Source organism: Procambarus clarkii, chromosome 60 (assembly GCF_040958095.1).
Source record: "Procambarus clarkii isolate CNS0578487 chromosome 60, FALCON_Pclarkii_2.0, whole genome shotgun sequence".
NCBI classification, from domain to species: Eukaryota; Metazoa; Arthropoda; class Malacostraca; order Decapoda; family Cambaridae; genus Procambarus; species Procambarus clarkii.
The window spans coordinates 7,407,706-7,428,441 of NC_091209.1; the positions used below are offsets into that span (position 1 = coordinate 7,407,706).

Here is a 20,736-nt window from a genome sequence, read left to right on the forward strand (position 1 = left end):
GGACATGATTTGTGTGTTATAATTTGGCTTATCTATACTATAAGAGAATGTTCAAAGTTCGAGGCCTGATGTTTGGGGCTAGCCTCATTAAAATTTGCAAGGGTAGTGGTGGTAGTGAATGGTCTGGGGGTACGGGACGACATAGGCTGATCAGGGTAGGCCTACGTTAGATGATTTAAGCAATATAGCCTATAAAATAATAAATATAACATATAGCCTGTAACCCCCCCCCCCAAGACCCTTGTGTGATTTTCATGAAGTTGGAAATGAAATCAGAAATGTTTGATCCGTAGTGTTGAAGTTACTCCCACCGTTTACCCGAGCATTTGCATAATTTACTTTATATATAAAGGATGTCTTTGTTAGAGGGAGGGGGGTAGGGAGGGGAAGAGGGGGTGGAGGAGAAGAAGGGAAGAGGGGAGAGGAAGGCGAAAGTGGAGGGAGTCGGAAAGGGGTGGGGAAGGAGGGGACTTGGGGAGAGGGGGGGCGGGAAAGAAGAAGGGTGAAAATAGGGGTGGTGGGAGAGGCAGACTCTCCCGGGTAACCCTCCTGGTGACTTATAATCCAAATTTGGTTTTATTTATTATAAATTATGTTTATTCCAATATATAACACAATTAATTAACCCAGTATATTTGTTTAATTCTGCACAAAATCTGACCAAGAGATTTGGCACGATTTAAAAGGCCAACATTCGCCTTTTGAGGTGATGTGAGGAGCAAGGAGGCGTGGTAAGAGGTTCTCTTCCGCCTGAAGAAGCACGGGCTAGGCAGCCCGCACAAACCAAGCACCGCTGATTATATGTCAATATTACTGCCCGGAGGAGCTGTAGGCCCGGTGGTGTACCGTCGACCCGAGGTGTACCGTCGACCCGAGGTGCTCCGTCGACTCGAGGTGTACCGTCGACCCGAGGTGTTCCGTCGACCCGAGGTGTACCGTCGACCCAAGGTGCTCCGTCGACCCGAGGTGCTCCGTCGACCCGAGGTGTTCCGTCGACCCGAGGTGCTCCGTCGATCCGAGGTGTACCGTCGACTCGAGGTGTACCGTCGACCCGAGGTGTACCGTCGACTCAAGGTGTACCGACTCGAGGTGTACCTCAGGTGTTCCGTCGACCCAAGGTGTTCCGTCGACCCAAGGTGCTCCGTCGACCCGAGGTGTTCCATCGATTCGAGGTAATCCATCGACCCGAGGTGTTCCGTCGACCCGAGGTGTTCCATCGACCGAGGTATTCCTTCGACCCGAGGTGTTCCGTCGACCCGAGGTGTTTCGTCGACCCGAGGTGTTCCGTCGACCCGATGTGTTCCGTCGACCCGAGGTGTACTGTCGACCCGAGGCCCCAGGTGTACCGTGTTGGCTCAGCCAGTTCTGAACATTAGTAATTAGGACGTATTTCTTACCTTGGGCTCAGTCACGGGACCTTGCTGGTAATTAGCACGCGATGGTTCGCCACAGGCAGTTGGTAAGACTGTGTAACGAACCTCGGCGCCATCTATGATCCAGGTTCTGAGTTAAAACAGTTAACCCTCTTATTAGTAATGTTTAGGACGCCTCTGCTGGAGCGTGCTAGCGAGGATGCTAGTGGAGTGCTAGAAGACTTCCTCTGTGGAGCGTGCTAGCAAGAGGGCTAGTGGAGTGCTGGAAGACTTCACTGTGTGTAGTTGTAATTAATAATAAGGGATATTTTTATGCTCCATTTCATTTGTCTTACCTTGAACATTACACTGTATTTTCACCGAGGTTACGAATCTCTGGACTTGAGAAGGATCATTGAGTTTCAAAGAACCGGGTTACAGCTGAGTTCGTAACAGACTGTAATTTGTGGAAACTTGGCTTCAGAACCCCTGTTGTCTTGGGTACAAGACTGGTGAACCAACATTAGAACCCTTGTTGTACAAGTTAGGTGAACCCATATTAGAACCCCTGTTGTACAAGTTAGGTCAACCAACATAAGGCTGAGCACTCTAGCGCCTCGCGAACGATTTAGTCTGGGTTCGATCTTTGGCTAGGGAGGGTTGACTGGGGCACCAGTTCTTAACTGTTGGCTCTTGCTCACCCAGCAGTATTTTGGACCTTGGTTGTAAACCGATTAGAGAGTCGACTTCCGGTGTAAATTGGCAAGGTAAAGCCTAACATGAAACATAGCAAGAGAAAGCTCTTGCATTTCACCCTCAGCACCCCGCTTCCCCCCCAGCACCCAGCTCCCCAGCATCCTCCAGCTCCCCTCAGCACCCTGTAGCTCCCCCCCAGCTTCCCCAGCACCCTGTAGCTCCCCCCCCAGCACCCCCCAGCACCCTGTAGCTCCCCCCCCCCCCAGCTTTCCCAGCACCCTGTAGCTCCCCCCCCAGCAGCCCCCAGCACCCTGTAGCTCCCCCCCCCCCCAGCTTCCCCAGCACCCCCCAGCACCCTGTAGCTCCCCCCCCCCCAGCACCCCCCAGCACCCTGTAGCTCCCCCCAGCTTTCCCAGCTCCCCCTAGCACCCTGTAGCTCCCCCCCCAGCACCCTGTAGCTCCCCCCCCAGCTTCCCCAGCACCCCCCAGCACCCTGTAGCTAGTAGTAGGGAGGAAGAGCCAGCGGCCCTTTTTTTTTTTGGAGAGAGGACCCCTGTGGACTGTAAGAGCCAGCGGCCCTTTTTTTTTTTTGGAGAGAGGACCCCTGTGGACTGTAAGAGCCAGCGGCCCTTTTTTTGGGGGGGGCAAATATCGTGTGTGGATCTTCGGGGTTTTCATGTGAATTTGTGCAGTCACAGATTTGTAATTAGGGAATTCTTATAATGAAAAATAATGTCATACGAGTTTGTTAAAGTTCTTATGAGAAAAATAATTTCCGAGACATAGAAGTTTGTTACGGCCTTATAGGAGAAATTCAAATATCGTGTGTAGCACTTTAGGGTTTCCAGGAGAACTCTACGGACATATTTTACATGTTTTCAACTTACAAAATCGTCTATGTAAGCTTTAGTTATTCATATAAATTTAGAAAATCACCTGTGTAAGTCATTGTTTTCAGGGTTTCGTACATCACACCCCCCTCCCTCCCCCCCTTACCTCGCAATCTGTCGCCTCACCTGTATTTACTTTACGCCCGGACAGCCAGACCTCTTATCTTATGTTATCTTCTCATAATATCTGGACCGTCCCTCCTCTCTCTCTCTCTCTCCTTTCATTCAGTTCAACTATTTTCCAACATCGTATGTTTGCTCCTTTTCATTAAGCAAGTCAGTATGTTTGCTCCTTTTCATTAAGCAAGTCAGTTTTACACAAATAAATCATGTTAGTAAGCAAGTTCTAGCTCACGTTCCCCACCTTAGTCCCCTGTCGTATAATGAATACTATCATTCCAATCCCTCTAAAATTTAAAAATAATCATATTTCAAATGTAGTTCAATACAGTAATTTAGTTACCAAGCTCCAGCTCTTGTCCTCCGCCTTAGCTCTCTCTCGTATCTTCGTTAGTATCAGTCCAATTTCCCTGAAATTTCTACCCTCTGTATTTCAGACATAGTTTAGTAAATGCAAACAATTATCAAACTCTAGCTCTTGTCCCCACCTTAGTTCGTTTATACAAGATCGTTAGTAACAGTCCAATTTCCCTGAAATTTTTACCCTCTGTATTTCAGACACCGTAAATAAAATCAAGTCAGTTATCGAGCTCCAGCTCTCGTCCCCGCCTTAATTCTCTTTCGTATCTTTGTAAATAAACCATCAAGTTCCCTTAAATTTTTTACCCTCTGTATTTCAGACACCGTAAATAAAATCAAGTCAGTTATCGAGCTCCAGCTCTCGTCCCCGCCTTAGTTCTCTTTCATATCTTTGTAAATAAACCACCAATTTCCCTGAAATTTTCACCCTCTGTATTTCAGGCACCATAAATAAGATCAAAACAGTTATCGAGCTCCAGCTCTCGTCCCCGCCTTAGTTCTCCTTCGTATCTTTGTAAATAACCCATCAATTTCCCTAAAATTAAAAGCAGACATACTTCAAAGTTAGTAAATAAAATCAAGTCAGTTATCGAGCTCCAGCTCTCGTCCCCCACCCTCTTCCACCCTCATATCTTTGTAAATAAACCACCAATTTCCCTGAAATTTTCACCCTCTGTATTTCAGGCACCATAAATAAGATCAAAACAGTTATCGAGCTCCAGCTCTCGTCCCCGCCTTAGTTCTCCTTCGTATCTTTGTAAATAACCCATCAATTTCCCTAAAATTAAAAGCAGACATACTTCAAAGTTAGTAAATAAAATCAAGTCAGTTATCGAGCTCCAGCTCTCGTCCCCCACCCTCTTCCACCCTCAAGTCTTTGTAAATAAACCATCAATTTCCCTGAAATTTTTTACCCTCTGTATTTCAGACATAGTAAATATGAAGTAAACAATTATAAAACTAGCTCTTGTCCTCTGTCCAAGCTCACTTTTGTAAATTCATTCATTACTATCAATCCAAATCCCCCTGAGATTTAAACACCCAACTACATTTTCAGACATAGTAAATAAAAACCAGTTCAGTTATCAAGTTTCAACTCTTGTGCCCCAGCTTAGTTCATTTGTGCAAGTTCTTTATTTCCAACTAAATCATCCTAAGATTTAAGATCACCTTATTTTCTAACGTAGTAAAATTAATCAGGGCATTAACCAAGTTCCATTCCCTCAGCCTTAGATCATCAGACATAAATATTTTCGATCAAGTCCGTCTCCAGCTTAACTCTTACCCTTTCCCTCCCTTACCTTCTCATCCCCCAACGTATCAAAACCTTCAATAATCATACTGTATTTGCATATTTTCTCTATATTCAGCTGTGTTCTTCACTTTTTGTCCATGTTTTCTGTGTTCATTCCATGTTCTACAAATGTTCACAGTCCCATTCAGTTCATATTTTCACAAGTATCTCCATTTTTTCTGTAATCTTTCTCTTAGTCTCATTACTTTCTCTACAAATTCTAGTCATATTTTCTATGTTTTCACGTTCATCACATGTTCTCTTTACAACTTTTATACTCAATATTCATGCTAACTTCCATATTTTTTGTGTTCTTTGTCAATATTCATGTTCCTCTACAAGTTCATGTTCCTCACAAGATCACTTCGTTTTTCACCTTCACTTACATGTTTTCTACATTCTTTGTCATATTCTCCATGTTCTTCACAAGTCCATTGTTCATTCTTTGTATTCCCTATTCTCCTTATCATGTTTTCATGTTCTCTGTAAGTTCATATTCCCAGCATGTTCACTGTATTCATCAACTTTTTCTTACATGTTTTCTGTGTTCACCGTATGTTCACTGTGTTCATTCCCTTACTTAACCTCAATTTTTTTATGTTCTTTGTTTCTTCCATTCACTAACTAGTTCTTTGTCAAATATTAGCATCAGCAATACAGTTTCCTCAACAATTTTAGTCACCAAGTTTTTATTTGCAAAAACTATGTCAAAGTATTTCTCGTAGTCAACTTAATAGTTCTACCAGCCATATTCTTAAACAAATCTACAATTTATTCAGTTCCAAATTTACAAAGACAAACCTTTCTTGTAACTTCTTAACTAAAAATCTTTCGCCAATCAACTAAAAACATAGTCACTTTCGTCATTTCTCAAGTAAACTTATTATCCAGTCAACTAAAAATAGTCAGAAATAGCCTCGTTCAACACTGTTCTTAACTAAAACAACCGTTCTCTTAGCTAAAAATTGTCAAAGGAAACTTTTTTCAGCACTTTCTTAACAGGCGCTGTGTTTCATCAAGAAAAATTGTCAAAGGAAACTTTCCAAAACTGTTCATAACTAGCTTTTATCCATCGTCAATCAACTAAAAATAATAACTTTCATCATTTCTTAACTAAACTTATTCCCCAGTCATCAGAAAATAACCGTGTTCATCATGTTTCATTGTCATTTCATAACTAAAATTATCTGCCAATCATCAGAAAAAGTCATGTTCATCATGTTTTGTCTTTTTCCTTAACTAAAGTATTCATCAGTCAACTAAAAATAATTGCTTCATCATGTTTCCTTGTCATTTCTTAACTGAAATATCACTTCTCTCATCTGAAATAGTCAGGATTAACCTCATTCAACACCGTTCTTAACTAAAGTAACCTTTTGCTTAGCTAAAAATTGTCAAAGGAATCTTTTCAACACTGTTCATAACTAACTTTATCCATCGTCAAGTAAGAAAATATAGTCAAAGATATCTATCATCGTCGTTCTTAACTGACATTTATACTTTGTGGAGCACTAAAATAGTCAAATGTAACTTTTTCAACACTTTCGTAACTAAAATTATATGTCGCTAAGTAAGAAAAATAGTCAAAGGTGCTCTTCTTTACACCAAAGTTACTCTTCGAGAAATCAAAGACTCTCTTCAATACATCAAGGACTTACTCAAAGACACCAAAGTTACACTCTAAGACATCCTTCGAGACATCAAAGACTTCAATGGGACTCTTCCATTCATCAAAGACATTCTCTAAGCCCTCAAAGTTATTCTCAGCACAATCAAAAGTTATTCCAAGACAACAAAAGTCATTCTCAGAGCTATCAAAATTATTCTCGGAGTCATCAAAAGGTATTCTCTAACTCACTTTTGGTCATTAAAGTTAATTTCTATGTTATAAAAGTTTGTCTCAGAGACATCTAAAGTTAATCTTAGAGTTATCAAATGTAATCTCTAACTCTCTTTTGTTCATCAAAGTTGATCTCAGAGTTAACAAAGGTAATCTCTAACTCACTCTCGTTCATCAAAGTTGTTTCAAAGACATCAAAGTTATTCAAAGAGCTAACAAAAGTTATTCTCAGAGTCACCTTCGTTCTTCAGAGAAACTTTCCAAAACATCTTTATTCATCAAAGTTATTCTCAGAGGCATAAAAGTCATTCTCAGAGCTATCAAACTTGTTCTCAAAGTCATCAAACTTATTCATCAAAGTTATTCTCAGAGGCATAAAAGTCATTCTCAGAGCTATCAAACTTGTTCTCAAAGTCATCAAACTTATTCACAGAGTCATCAAAGTTAATCTAAGACATCATTTTTCATCAAAGATATTCTCTCTAAACCATCAATGTTCTTCTCTAAGACATAAAAGTTATTCTCAGAGTCATCAAATGTTATTCTCGAAGTCATCAAAGTTATTTTCAGAGACATCTAAAGTTAATTTCTATGTTATAAAGTTATTCTCAGAGACATCTAAAGTTAATCTTGGTCATCAAAGTTGTTCTCTAAACATCAATGTTGTTCTCCAAGACATCAAAGATGTTCTCAAAATCATAAAAGTTATTCCCAGAGCTATCAAAGTTAATCTCAGAGTTATCCAAAGATATTCTCATGTCCACAAAAGTTATTCCAAGAGACGTCAAAGTTGTTTCAAAGACTTCAAAGTTAATCTCAGAGTTATCCAAAGACATTCTCAGAGACATCTAAAGTTATTCTCTAAGACATCAAAGTTGTTCTAAGAGTTATCAAAAGTTATTCTCAGTCATGATATGTTATTCTCTAACTCACTTCCATTCATCAAAGACATTCTCTAAGTCCTGAAAGTTATTCTCTAAGACAACAAAGTCTTTCTCAGAGCTACCAAAGATGTTCTCTAAATCATAAAAGTTAATCTTAACTCACCTTCGTTCATTAGAGAAACTTTCCAATCCATATTCGTTGACCAGAGTTATTCTCAGAGTCATCAAAGCGATCTCTAATTCATCTTCGTTCTCCAAAGTTGTTCTCTAAGACACCTTCATTCATCAAAGAAACTCTCCTTCTTCCATCATGTTATTCTTTAAGACATCTTCAGTCATAAAATTTTCTCTCCAAAATGTAACTAGTTCAGCTTTTCATACCAAACCTGCATTTCTGTTAAAACATATTTTCTTAGTTGCTTTACCCTAAAACTGTTCTCTGAACTACACTGTTCAAACCTACGTAACCTATCCTCTCCACCCAATGTTACTTAGTTAACGTAACGTTCCTAAACCTAGCTTTACCTATCCTAACATACCTTACCTTACCTTACCTATCTTACCTAACTTTACCTATCCTAACATAACTTACCTTACCTTCCCTAACTTAAGCTAACTTTACCTATCCTAACTTAACTTGCCTAACTTATTCTGCTTAACATAACTTACCTTACCTTCTCTATCTTACCTAACTTTACCTATCCTAACTTAACTTACCTAACTTATTCTGCTTAACATAACTTACCTTACCTTCCCTATCTTACCTAACTTTACCTATCCTAACTTAACTTACCTAACTTATTCTGCTTAACATAACTTACCTTCATATCTTACCTAACTTTACCTATCCTATCCTAACCTAACTTGTCTTACATAACTTAATCTTACTTTCCCAAACTGATGTATCCTAACTTATCTAGTCCAACCAGACATGATCTAACTTAAGTATTCCTTCTTGTCTTTGTGTTTCGTCAATCATTGTCTCATATTCATTTACTCATTTCAAGGGTTAATTTCTCAAATGGTCACTTATGCATTTCAAGTGCTATTTGTTAGAGATTGGATATTTAAGCATTTCAAAGAATTATAATTTCTCAAATGGACGTTTTTGCATTTCAAGTGCTATTTGCTAGAGATTGAATATTTAAGCATTTCAAAGAATTTTTGTTATATATGGGCATTTACTCATTTCAAGGGATAATTTCTCAAATGGACGTTTTTGCATTTCAAGTGTTATTTGTTTAAGATTGGGTATTTAACCATTTCAAAGGATTTTGTTATATATGGGAACTTACTCGTTTCAAGGGCTAATTTCTCAAATGGTCATTTTTGCAGATCAAGGGTTATTTGTTAAAGTTCATCAAGTTGCCCATAAGTTGTATTAGTAGGTTCTATCTTATGTTCTTATTCCCCAACCCCTTAACCTAACCTCTTGTAATCTTAGTGTATTTAGTAGGTTCTATCTTATGTTCTTATTCCCCAACCCTTTAACCTATCCTTTCAGATGTAGTTTGTTGAATATATTATCCTTTTCCTAACCTTTCAGATGTAGTTTGTTGAATATATTATCTTTTTCCTAACCTTTCAGATGTAGTTTTGTTTCTCCTTTTGTATATTTTTACCCAAACCATCTTTCCTTCTTTACTTTGATTCTCCTACTCCTTCTAACCCTCCTTTTCTATCTCTCTCCCTTATTCTCTCTCTTCCTCCCCTCTCTCTCCCTCATTTGCTCAAATGCTCTCTTGTTTCTCAAATTCAAGTCTTATTGCTCCCATTCTCACACCCTCATTCTCATTCACTTAGTTTTTCTTTTTCTCAATTCAAGTCTTATTGCTCCCATTCTCACACCCTCATTCTCATTCACTTAGTTTTTCTTTTTCTCAATTCAAGTCTTAGTGCTCCCATGCCCACACTCTCTCTCATTCTCTCTTCTTTGGTCCCATTTTCTTCCGCCCCCTCTCTCTTACTCCTTGCTCTTCTTTCATGCTCTCAATCCCTTGAGCTCTTGTTTCTCAATTTCAAGTCTTAGTAGATCTGATTCTTTACTATTGTAATTTTATTATTACTATGATAAAGAATGAACTTATATGTGAAAACAAAGTAAAGAAGGAAAGATGGTTTGGGTAAAAATATACAAAAGGAGAAACAAAACTACATCTGAAAGGTTAGGAAAAAGATAATATATTCAACAAACTACATCTGAAAGGTTAGGAAAAGGATAATATATTCAACAAACTACATCTGAAAGGATAGGTTAAAGGGTTGGGGAATAAGAACATAAGATAGAACCTACTAAATACACTAAGATTACAAGAGGTTAGGTTAAGGGGTTGGGGAATAAGAACATAAGATAGAACCTACTAATACAACTTATGGGCAACTTGATGAACTTTAACAAATAACCCTTGATCTGCAAAAATGACCATTTGAGAAATTAGCCCTTGAAACGAGTAAGTTCCCATATATAACAAAATCCTTTGAAATGGTTAAATACCCAATCTTAAACAAATAACACTTGAAATGCAAAAACGTCCATTTGAGAAATTATCCCTTGAAATGAGTAAATGCCCATATATAACAAAAATTCTTTGAAATGCTTAAATATTCAATCTCTAGCAAATAGCACTTGAAATGCAAAAACGTCCATTTGAGAAATTATAATTCTTTGAAATGCTTAAATATCCAATCTCTAACAAATAGCACTTGAAATGCATAAGTGACCATTTGAGAAATTAACCCTTGAAATGAGTAAATGAATATGAGACAATGATTGACGAAACACAAAGACAAGAAGGAATACTTAAGTTAGATCATGTCTGGTTGGACTAGATAAGTTAGGATACATCAGTTTGGGAAAGTAAGATTAAGTTATGTAAGACAAGTTAGGTTAGGATAGGATAGGTAAAGTTAGGTAAGATATGAAGGTAAGTTATGTTAAGCAGAATAAGTTAGGTAAGTTAAGTTAGGATAGGTAAAGTTAGGTAAGATAGGGAAGGTAAGGTAAGTTATGTTAAGCAGAATAAGTTAGGTAAGTTAAGTTAGGATAGGTAAAGTTAGGTAAGATAGAGAAGGTAAGGTAAGTTATGTTAAGCAGAATAAGTTAGGCAAGTTAAGTTAGGATAGGTAAAGTTAGCTTAAGTTAGGGAAGGTAAGGTAAGTTATGTTAGGATAGGTAAAGTTAGGTAAGATAGGTAAGGTAAGGTAAGGTATGTTAGGATAGGTAAAGCTAGGTTTAGGAACGTTACGTTAACTAAGTAACATTGGGTGGAGAGGATAGGTTACGTAGGTTTGAACAGTGTAGTTCAGAGAACAGTTTTAGGGTAAAGCAACTAAGAAAATATGTTTTAACAGAAATGCAGGTTTGGTATGAAAAGCTGAACTAGTTACATTTTGGAGAGAAAATTTTATGACTGAAGATGTCTTAAAGAATAACATGATGGAAGAAGGAGAGTTTCTTTGATGAATGAAGGTGTCTTAGAGAACAACTTTGGAGAACGAAGATGAATTAGAGATCGCTTTGATGACTCTGAGAATAACTCTGGTCAACGAATATGGATTGGAAAGTTTCTCTAATGAACGAAGGTGAGTTAAGATTAACTTTTATGATTTAGAGAACATCTTTGGTAGCTCTGAGAAAGACTTTGTTGTCTTAGAGAATAACTTTCAGGACTTAGAGAATGTCTTTGATGAATGGAAGTGAGTTAGAGAATAACATATCATGACTGAGAATAACTTTTGATAACTCTTAGAACAACTTTGATGTCTTAGAGAATAACTTTAGATGTCTCTGAGAATGTCTTTGGATAACTCTGAGATTAACTTTGAAGTCTTTGAAACAACTTTGACGTCTCTTGGAATAACTTTTGTGGACATGAGAATATCTTTGGATAACTCTGAGATTAACTTTGATAGCTCTGGGAATAACTTTTATGATTTTGAGAACATCTTTGATGTCTTGGAGAACAACATTGATGTTTAGAGAACAACTTTGATGACCAAGATTAACTTTAGATGTCTCTGAGAATAACTTTATAACATAGAAATTAACTTTAGATGTCTCTGAAAATAACTTTGATGACTTCGAGAATAACATTTGATGACTCTGAGAATAACTTTTATGTCTTAGAGAAGAACATTGATGGTTTAGAGAGAATATCTTTGATGAAAAATGATGTCTTAGATTAACTTTGATGACTCTGTGAATAAGTTTGATGACTTTGAGAACAAGTTTGATAGCTCTGAGAATGACTTTTATGCCTCTGAGAATAACTTTGATGAATAAGTTTGATGACTTTGAGAACAAGTTTGATAGCTCTGAGAATGACTTTTATGCCTCTGAGAATAACTTTGATGAATAAAGATGTTTTGGAAAGTTTCTCTGAAGAACGAAGGTGACTCTGAGAATAACTTTTGTTAGCTCTTTGAATAACTTTGATGTCTTTGAAACAACTTTGATGAACGAGAGTGAGTTAGAGATTACCTTTGTTAACTCTGAGATCAACTTTGATGAACAAAAGAGAGTTAGAGATTACATTTGATAACTCTAAGATTAACTTTAGATGTCTCTGAGACAAACTTTTATAACATAGAAATTAACTTTAATGACCAAAAGTGAGTTAGAGAATACCTTTTGATGACTCCGAGAATAATTTTGATAGCTCTGAGAATGACTTTTGTTGTCTTGGAATAACTTTTGATTGTGCTGAGAATAACTTTGAGGGCTTAGAGAATGTCTTTGATGAATGGAAGAGTCCCATTGAAGTCTTTGATGTCTCGAAGGATGTCTTAGAGTGTAACTTTGGTGTCTTTGAGTAAGTCCTTGATGTATTGAAGAGAGTCTTTGATTTCTCGAAGAGTAACTTTGGTGTAAAGAAGAGCACCTTTGACTATTTTTCTTACTTAGCGACATATAATTTTAGTTACGAAAGTGTTGAAAAAGTTACATTTGACTATTTTAGTGCTCCACAAAGTATAAATGTCAGTTAAGAACGACGATGATAGATATCTTTGACTATATTTTCTTACTTGACGATGGATAAAGTTAGTTATGAACAGTGTTGAAAAGATTCCTTTGACAATTTTTAGCTAAGCAAAAGGTTACTTTAGTTAAGAACGGTGTTGAATGAGGTTAATCCTGACTATTTCAGATGAGAGAAGTGATATTTCAGTTAAGAAATGACAAGGAAACATGATGAAGCAATTATTTTTAGTTGACTGATGAATACTTTAGTTAAGGAAAAAGACAAAACATGATGAACATGACTTTTTCTGATGATTGGCAGATAATTTTAGTTATGAAATGACAATGAAACATGATGAACACGGTTATTTTCTGATGACTGGGGAATAAGTTTAGTTAAGAAATGATGAAAGTTATTATTTTTAGTTGATTGACGATGGATAAAAGCTAGTTATGAACAGTTTTGGAAAGTTTCCTTTGACAATTTTTCTTGATGAAACACAGCGCCTGTTAAGAAAGTGCTGAAAAAAGTTTCCTTTGACAATTTTTAGCTAAGAGAACGGTTGTTTTAGTTAAGAACAGTGTTGAACGAGGCTATTTCTGACTATTTTTAGTTGACTGGATAATAAGTTTACTTGAGAAATGACGAAAGTGACTATGTTTTTAGTTGATTGGCGAAAGATTTTTAGTTAAGAAGTTACAAGAAAGGTTTGTCTTTGTAAATTTGGAACTGAATAAATTGTAGATTTGTTTAAGAATATGGCTGGTAGAACTATTAAGTTGACTACGAGAAATACTTTGACATAGTTTTTGCAAATAAAAACTTGGTGACTAAAATTGTTGAGGAAACTGTATTGCTGATGCTAATATTTGACAAAGAACTAGTTAGTGAATGGAAGAAACAAAGAACATAAAAAAATTGAGGTTAAGTAAGGGAATGAACACAGTGAACATACGGTGAACACAGAAAACATGTAAGAAAAAGTTGATGAATACAGTGAACATGCTGGGAATATGAACTTACAGAGAACATGAAAACATGATAAGGAGAATAGGGAATACAAAGAATGAACAATGGACTTGTGAAGAACATGGAGAATATGACAAAGAATGTAGAAAACATGTAAGTGAAGGTGAAAAACGAAGTGATCTTGTGAGGAACATGAACTTGTAGAGGAACATGAATATTGACAAAGAACACAAAAAATATGGAAGTTAGCATGAATATTGAGTATAAAAGTTGTAAAGAGAACATGTGATGAACGTGAAAACATAGAAAATATGACTAGAATTTGTAGAGAAAGTAATGAGACTAAGAGAAAGATTACAGAAAAAATGGAGATACTTGTGAAAATATGAACTGAATGGGACTGTGAACATTTGTAGAACATGGAATGAACACAGAAAACATGGACAAAAAGTGAAGAACACAGCTGAATATAGAGAAAATATGCAAATACAGTATGATTATTGAAGGTTTTGATACGTTGGGGGATGAGAAGGTAAGGGAGGGAAAGGGTAAGAGTTAAGCTGGAGACGGACTTGATCGAAAATATTTATGTCTGATGATCTAAGGCTGAGGGAATGGAACTTGGTTAATGCCCTGATTAATTTTACTACGTTAGAAAATAAGGTGATCTTAAATCTTAGGATGATTTAGTTGGAAATAAAGAACTTGCACAAATGAACTAAGCTGGGGCACAAGAGTTGAAACTTGATAACTGAACTGGTTTTTATTTACTATGTCTGAAAATGTAGTTGGGTGTTTAAATCTCAGGGGGATTTGGATTGATAGTAATGAATGAATTTACAAAAGTGAGCTTGGACAGAGGACAAGAGCTAGTTTTATAATTGTTTACTTCATATTTACTATGTCTGAAATACAGAGGGTAAAAAATTTCAGGGAAATTGATGGTTTATGGTGCCTGAAATACAGAGGGTGAAAATTTCAGGGAAATTGGTGGTTTATTTACAAAGATATGAGGGTGGAAGAGGGTGGGGGACGAGAGCTGGAGCTCGATAACTGACTTGATTTTATTTACTAACTTTGAAGTATGTCTGCTTTTAATTTTAGGGAAATTGATGGGTTATTTACAAAGATACGAAGGAGAACTAAGGCGGGGACGAGAGCTGGAGCTCGATAACTGTTTTGATCTTATTTATGGTGCCTGAAATACAGAGGGTGAAAATTTCAGGGAAATTGGTGGTTTATTTACAAAGATATGAAAGAGAACTAAGGCGGGGACGAGAGCTGGAGCTCGATAACTGACTTGATTTTATTTACGGTGTCTGAAATACAGAGGGTAAAAAATTTAAGGGAACTTGATGGTTTATTTACAAAGATACGAAAGAGAATTAAGGCGGGGACGAGAGCTGGAGCTCGATAACTGACTTGATTTTATTTACGGTGTCTGAAATACAGAGGGTAAAAATTTCAGGGAAATTGGACTGTTACTAACGATCTTGTATAAACGAACTAAGGTGGGGACAAGAGCTAGAGTTTGATAATTGTTTGCATTTACTAAACTATGTCTGAAATACAGAGGGTAGAAATTTCAGGGAAATTGGACTGATACTAACGAAGATACGAGAGAGAGCTAAGGCGGAGGACAAGAGCTGGAGCTTGGTAACTAAATTACTGTATTGAACTACATTTGAAATATGATTATTTTTAAATTTTAGAGGGATTGGAATGATAGTATTCATTATACGACAGGGGACTAAGGTGGGGAACGTGAGCTAGAACTTGCTTACTAACATGATTTATTTGTGTAAAACTGACTTGCTTAATGAAAAGGAGCAAACATACTGACTTGCTTAATGAAAAGGAGCAAACATACGATGTTGGAAAATAGTTGAACTGAATGAAAGGAGAGAGAGAGAGAGAGGAGGGACGGTCCAGATATTATGAGAAGATAACATAAGATAAGAGGTCTGGCTGTCCGGGCGTAAAGTAAATACAGGTGAGGCGACAGATTGCGAGGTAAGGGGGGGAGGGAGGGGGGTGTGATGTACGAAACCCTGAAAACAATGACTTACACAGGTGATTTTCTAAATTTATATGAATAACTAAAGCTTACATAGACGATTTTGTAAGTTGAAAACATGTAAAATATGTCCGTAGAGTTCTCCTGGAAACCCTAAAGTGCTACAAACGATATTTGAATTTCTCCTATAAGGCCGTAACAAACTTCTATGTCTCGGAAATTATTTTTCTCATAAGAACTTTAACAAACTCGTATGACATTATTTTTCATTATAAGAATTCCCTAATTACAAATCTGTGACTGCACAAATTCACATGAAAACCCCGAAGATCCACACACGATATTTGCCCCCCCCAAAAAAAGGGCCGCTGGCTCTTACAGTCCACAGGGGTCCTCTCTCCAAAAAAAAAAAGGGCCGCTGGCTCTTACAGTCCACAGGGGTCCTCTCTCCAAAAAAAAAAAGGGCCGCTGGCTCTTCCTCCCTACTACTGTAGCTCCCCCCCCAGCACCCTGTAGCTCCCCCCCCCAGCTTCCCCAGCACCCCCCAGCACCCTGTAGCTCCCCCCCAGCTTCCCCAGCACCCCTCAGCACCCTGTAGCTCCCCCCCCCCCAGCTTCCCCAGCTCCCCCCCCCAGCTTCCCCAGCTCCCCCCCCCCAGCACCCTGTAGCTTCCCCCCCAGCACCCAGCACCCCCCAGCACCCTGTAGCTCCCTCCCCCCTAGCTTCCCCAGCCCCCCCCCAGCACCCAGCTAACCACATACACATCTCGACAGTGTTGCCGCGGTTCGTGGCACTGGAGATGATCCGGGACATAGCGCGGGAAGACGAGAGAGGAGAGTTCCAGCCCTCACAGTTCCACAAGATCTACATCCACCGCTACGAGAACGTCTCCATACTCTTCGCTGACATCAAGGGATTCACAGGTTAGTGGATCCGGATTATCCGGATTGTCCGGATTATCCGGGTTGTCCGGATTATCCGGAGTATTTTTAGATTTCATTGATCCGGATTGCAGATTACGTAAAAACTTGCAACTTTTTTTTTCCTGTCATGAAATGTGCGAGCCCAAGCAACCCACCCAATGTATCAAGACCGATGGACGGAAAACGTCGGTATTACGGTGTTTTAAGTTTTACCAATGCGTCGCATTTTTAACAGAATAGTTAATTCTGTGAACAAAATAGATGTATTAGCTGCAAGGATTAGTTGGACGAGCTCATATATTGTAGTTTTTTCTATATCTGGATTGATTGATCTGCAGGTGTTGGTTGCAGGTGTCTGGCAGGTGTTGCTGATGAGTGCTAATTGTGTCCTTTTTTTCGTTCTCGCAAACAATGACGACGGGATCAATAGGAATGGAGTAGATGTTTCCGTAAAGAAAATTCAAGCAATGAGCTTTTATCCTTCATCAACGTATCTGAAGCCTTTTCCCCTAAACAAACTCAGTTATTGATGAGTTTATTAGTCGTTTCCATCAGGAATAAACCTTATATTCTAGGCTCAGTTAGTTATTCTAGGCTCAGTTAGTTATTCTAGGCTCAGTTAGTTATTCTGGGCTCAGTTAGTTATTCTAGGCTCAGTTAGTTATTCTGGGCTCAGTTAGTTATTCTGGGCTCAGTTAGTTATTCTAGGCTCAGTTAGTTATTCTAGGCTCAGTTAGTTATTCTAGGCTCAGTTAGTTATTCTAGGCTCAGTTAGTTATTCTAGGCTCAGTTAGTTATTCTGGGCTCAGTTAGTTATTCTGGGCTCAGTTAGTTATTCTAGGCTCAGTTAGTTATTCTAGGCTCAGTTAGTTATTCTGGGCTCAGTTAGTTATTCTGGGCTCAGTTAGTTATTCTGGGCTCAGTTAGTTATTCTGGGCTCAGTTAGTTATTCTAGGCTCAGTTAGTTATTCTGGGCTCAGTTAGTTATTCTGGGCTCAGTTAGTTATTCTAGGCTCAGTTAGTTATTCTGGGCTCAGTTAGTTATTCTAGGCTCAGTTAGTTATTCTAGGCTCAGTTAGTTATTCTAGGCTCAGTTAGTTATTCTGGGCTCAGTTAGTTATTCTGGGCTCAGTTAGTTATTCTGGGCTCAGTTAGTTATTCTGGGCTCAGTTAGTTATTCTGGGCTCAGTTAGTTATTCTGGGCTCAGTTAGTTATTCTGGGCTCAGTTAGTTATTCTAGGCTCAGTTAGTTATTCTAGGCTCAGTTAGTTATTCTAGGCTCAGTTAGTTATTCTGGGCTCAGTTAGTTATTCTAGGCTCAGTTAGTTATTCTAAGCTCAGTTAGTTATTCTAGGCTCAGTTAGTTATTCTAGGCTCAGTTAGTTATTCTAGGCTCAGTTAGTTATTCTGGGCTCAGTTAGTCATGTGAGTTATGGAAAAATCTGAAGGAAAGTGTGTGCCAGAACCTTCATATAGTCTATTGATTGAATATCACACAGTCATCTACTTGTTAGGCGAACAAGTCGCTTTATGGAGGAACGATGACTGATAATGCGATGATTTTAAACGAAGTACAGATAGCCAATGCTGTTTATGGCTGAGAGGCTTAAGTTGTGGTCGCCAACTTGGTTGTCCGTCAAGTTGGGCTTGCTGGGAAGTTTGAGAACATTGGCCTTAGACACACTATTAAGTCCACCAGCATCTCGCCGGTGTTGAAGGCTCTGATGTTCCGACCAGTCCAGCCTGACGGGGTCAAGACTAGAGGCAAGACTTCTTACACGAGTCTCTAAGATGTCCAGAATTTGGATAACTGATTTAGATCAAGGGGTCAGATTCACGAAGCAGTTACGCAAGTACTTACGAACGTGTACCTATTTCCTCAATCTTTGACGGCTTTGGTTACATGTATTTTAAACAGTTTACAAGCATGAAAATTTCCGAAATTAAATGTTATTGTTATAAACAGCCTCCTGGTGCTTCGGAGCTCATTAACTGTTTAATAATTGTAAACAAGCCCGCCAAAGATTGAGAAAAGATGTACAGGTTCTTAAGTGGTTCGTAACTGGTTCGTGAATCTGGCGCCAGGCCTTCAAGGAGAGGTGTATAATCACATGAAGCATCTTGCTTGCCCCCATCTTAAAATTTTGCAACCTCTGCTGCCGAGATTATATAAAATGCATCTTAAGGCTGTAATATTCTTGGCTGTTCTTGTTAGTTGCAGCACTTGGCTCTTCATCGTAAAATTAATCAACTAATACGTTATCGACACGTCGTGTCCAGTGTCAATGGTTTTGCGAACAGGATTCTTGCAGGGAATATTTTCTGCCATACCTGACTCCTCTATACAACACAGGCATCAGCGCAACTGTTTTCATAAGTATTGGCCTGGTCCCAGGGGGATTAGTATTGGCCTGGTCCCAGGGGGATTAGTATTGGCCTGGTCCCAGGAGGATTAGCATTGACCTGGTCCCAGGAGGATTAGTATTGGCCTGGTCCCAGGAGGATTAGTATTGGCCTGGTCCCAGGGGGATTAGTATTGGTCTGGTCCCAGGGGGGATTAGTATTGGCCTGGTCCCAAGGGGATTAGTATTGACCTGGTCCCAGGGGGATTAGTATTGGCCTGGTCCCAGGGGGATTAGAATTGGCCTGGTCCCAGGGGGATTAGTATTGACCTGGTCCCAGGAGGATTAGTATTGGCCTGGTCCCAGGAGGATTAGTATTGGCCTGGTCCCAGGAGGATTAGTATTGGCCTGGTCCCAGGGGGATTAGTATTGGCCTGGTCCCAAGAGGATTAGCATTGACCTGGTCCCAGGAGGATTAGTATTGGCCTGGTCCCAGGAGGATTAGTATTGGCCTGGTCCCAGGGGGATTAGTATTGGTCTGGTCCCAGGGGGGATTAGTATTGGCCTGGTCCCAAGGGGATTAGTATTGACCTGGTCCCAGGGGGATTAGTATTGGCCTGGTCCCAGGGGGATTAGAATTGGCCTGGTCCCAGGGGGATTAGTATTGACCTGGTCCCAGGAGGATTAGTATTGGCCTGGTCCCAGGAGGATTAGTATTGGCCTGGTCCCAGGGGGATTAGTATTGGCCTGGTCCCAGGAGGATTAGCATTGACCTGGTCCCAGGAGGATTAGTATTGGCCTGGTCCCAGGAGGATTAGTATTGGCCTGGTCCCAGGGGGATTAGTATTGGTCTGGTCCCAGGGGGGATTAGTATTGGCCTGGTCCCAAGGGGATTAGTATTGACCTGGTCCCAGGGGGATTAGTATTGACCTGGTCCCAGGGGGATTAGAATTGGCCTGGTCCCAGGGGGATTAGTATTGACCTGGTCCCAGGAGGATTAGTATTGGCCTGGTCCCAGGAGGATTAGTATTGGCCTGGTCCCAGGAGGATTAGTATTGGCCTGGTCCCAGGGGGATTAGTATTGGCCTGGTCCCAGGAGGATTAGTATTGACCTGGTCCCAGGAGGATTAGTATTGACCTGGTCCCAGGAGGATTAGTATTGGCCTGGTCCCAGGAGGATTAGTATTGGCCTGGTCGCAGGGGGATTAGTATTGGCCTGGTCCCAGGGGAATTAGTATTGGCCTGGTCCCAGGGGGATTAGTATTGGCCTGGTCCCAGGGGGATTAGAATTGGCCTGGTCCCAGGGGGATTAGTATTGACCTGGTCCCAGGAGGATTAGTATTGGCCTGGTCCCAGGAGGATTAGTATTGGCCTGGTCCCAGGAGGATTAGTATTGGCCTGGTCCCAAGGGGATTAGTATTGGCCTGGTCCCAGGGGGATTATTATTGACCTGGTCCCAGGGGGAGTAGTACTGACCTGGTCCCAGGGGAATTAGTATTGGCCTGGTCCCAGGGGGATTAGTATTGACCTGGTCCCAGGGGATAGGTATTGACCTGGTCCCAAGGGGATTAGTATTGGCCTGGTCCCAAGGGGATTAGTATTGACCTGGTCCCAGGGGGATTAGTATTGGCCTGGTCCCAGGGGAATTAGTATTGGCCTGGTCCCAGGGGGATTAGTATTGGCCTGGTCCCAGGGGGATTAGTATTGGCCTGGTCCCAGGGGGATTAGTATTGACCTGGTCCCAGGAGGATTAGTATTGGCCTGGTCCCAGGAGGATTAGTATTGGCCTGGTCCCAGGAGGATTAGTATTGACCTGGTCCCAGGAGGATTAGTATTGACCTGGTCCCATAGGGATTTGTATTGACCTGGTCCCATTAGGATTAGTATTGACCTGGTCCCAGGAGGATTAGTATTGACCTGGTCCCATAGGCATTAGTATTGACCTGGTCCCAGGAGGATTAGTATTGACCTGGTCCCATAGGCATTAGTATTGACCTGGTCCCATAGGGATTAGTATTGACCTGGTCCCATAGGGATTAGTATTGACCTAGTCCCAGGAGGATTAGTATTGACCTGGTCCCATAGGGA

The 20,736-nt window shown here is 39.9% G+C and overlaps 1 protein-coding gene across 1 annotated transcript in view; it reads left to right on the forward strand.

Moving 5' to 3' along the window:
• Positions 1-20,736, forward strand: part of LOC123766907 (adenylate cyclase type 8) — a gene marked incomplete in the record, with an annotated part of 567,973 nt that overhangs the window by 455,996 nt on the left and 91,241 nt on the right. The window contains 1 exon segment of the mRNA XM_069307264.1: positions 16,157-16,306. Within this exon segment, the coding sequence (XP_069163365.1) occupies positions 16,157-16,306 (150 nt within the window).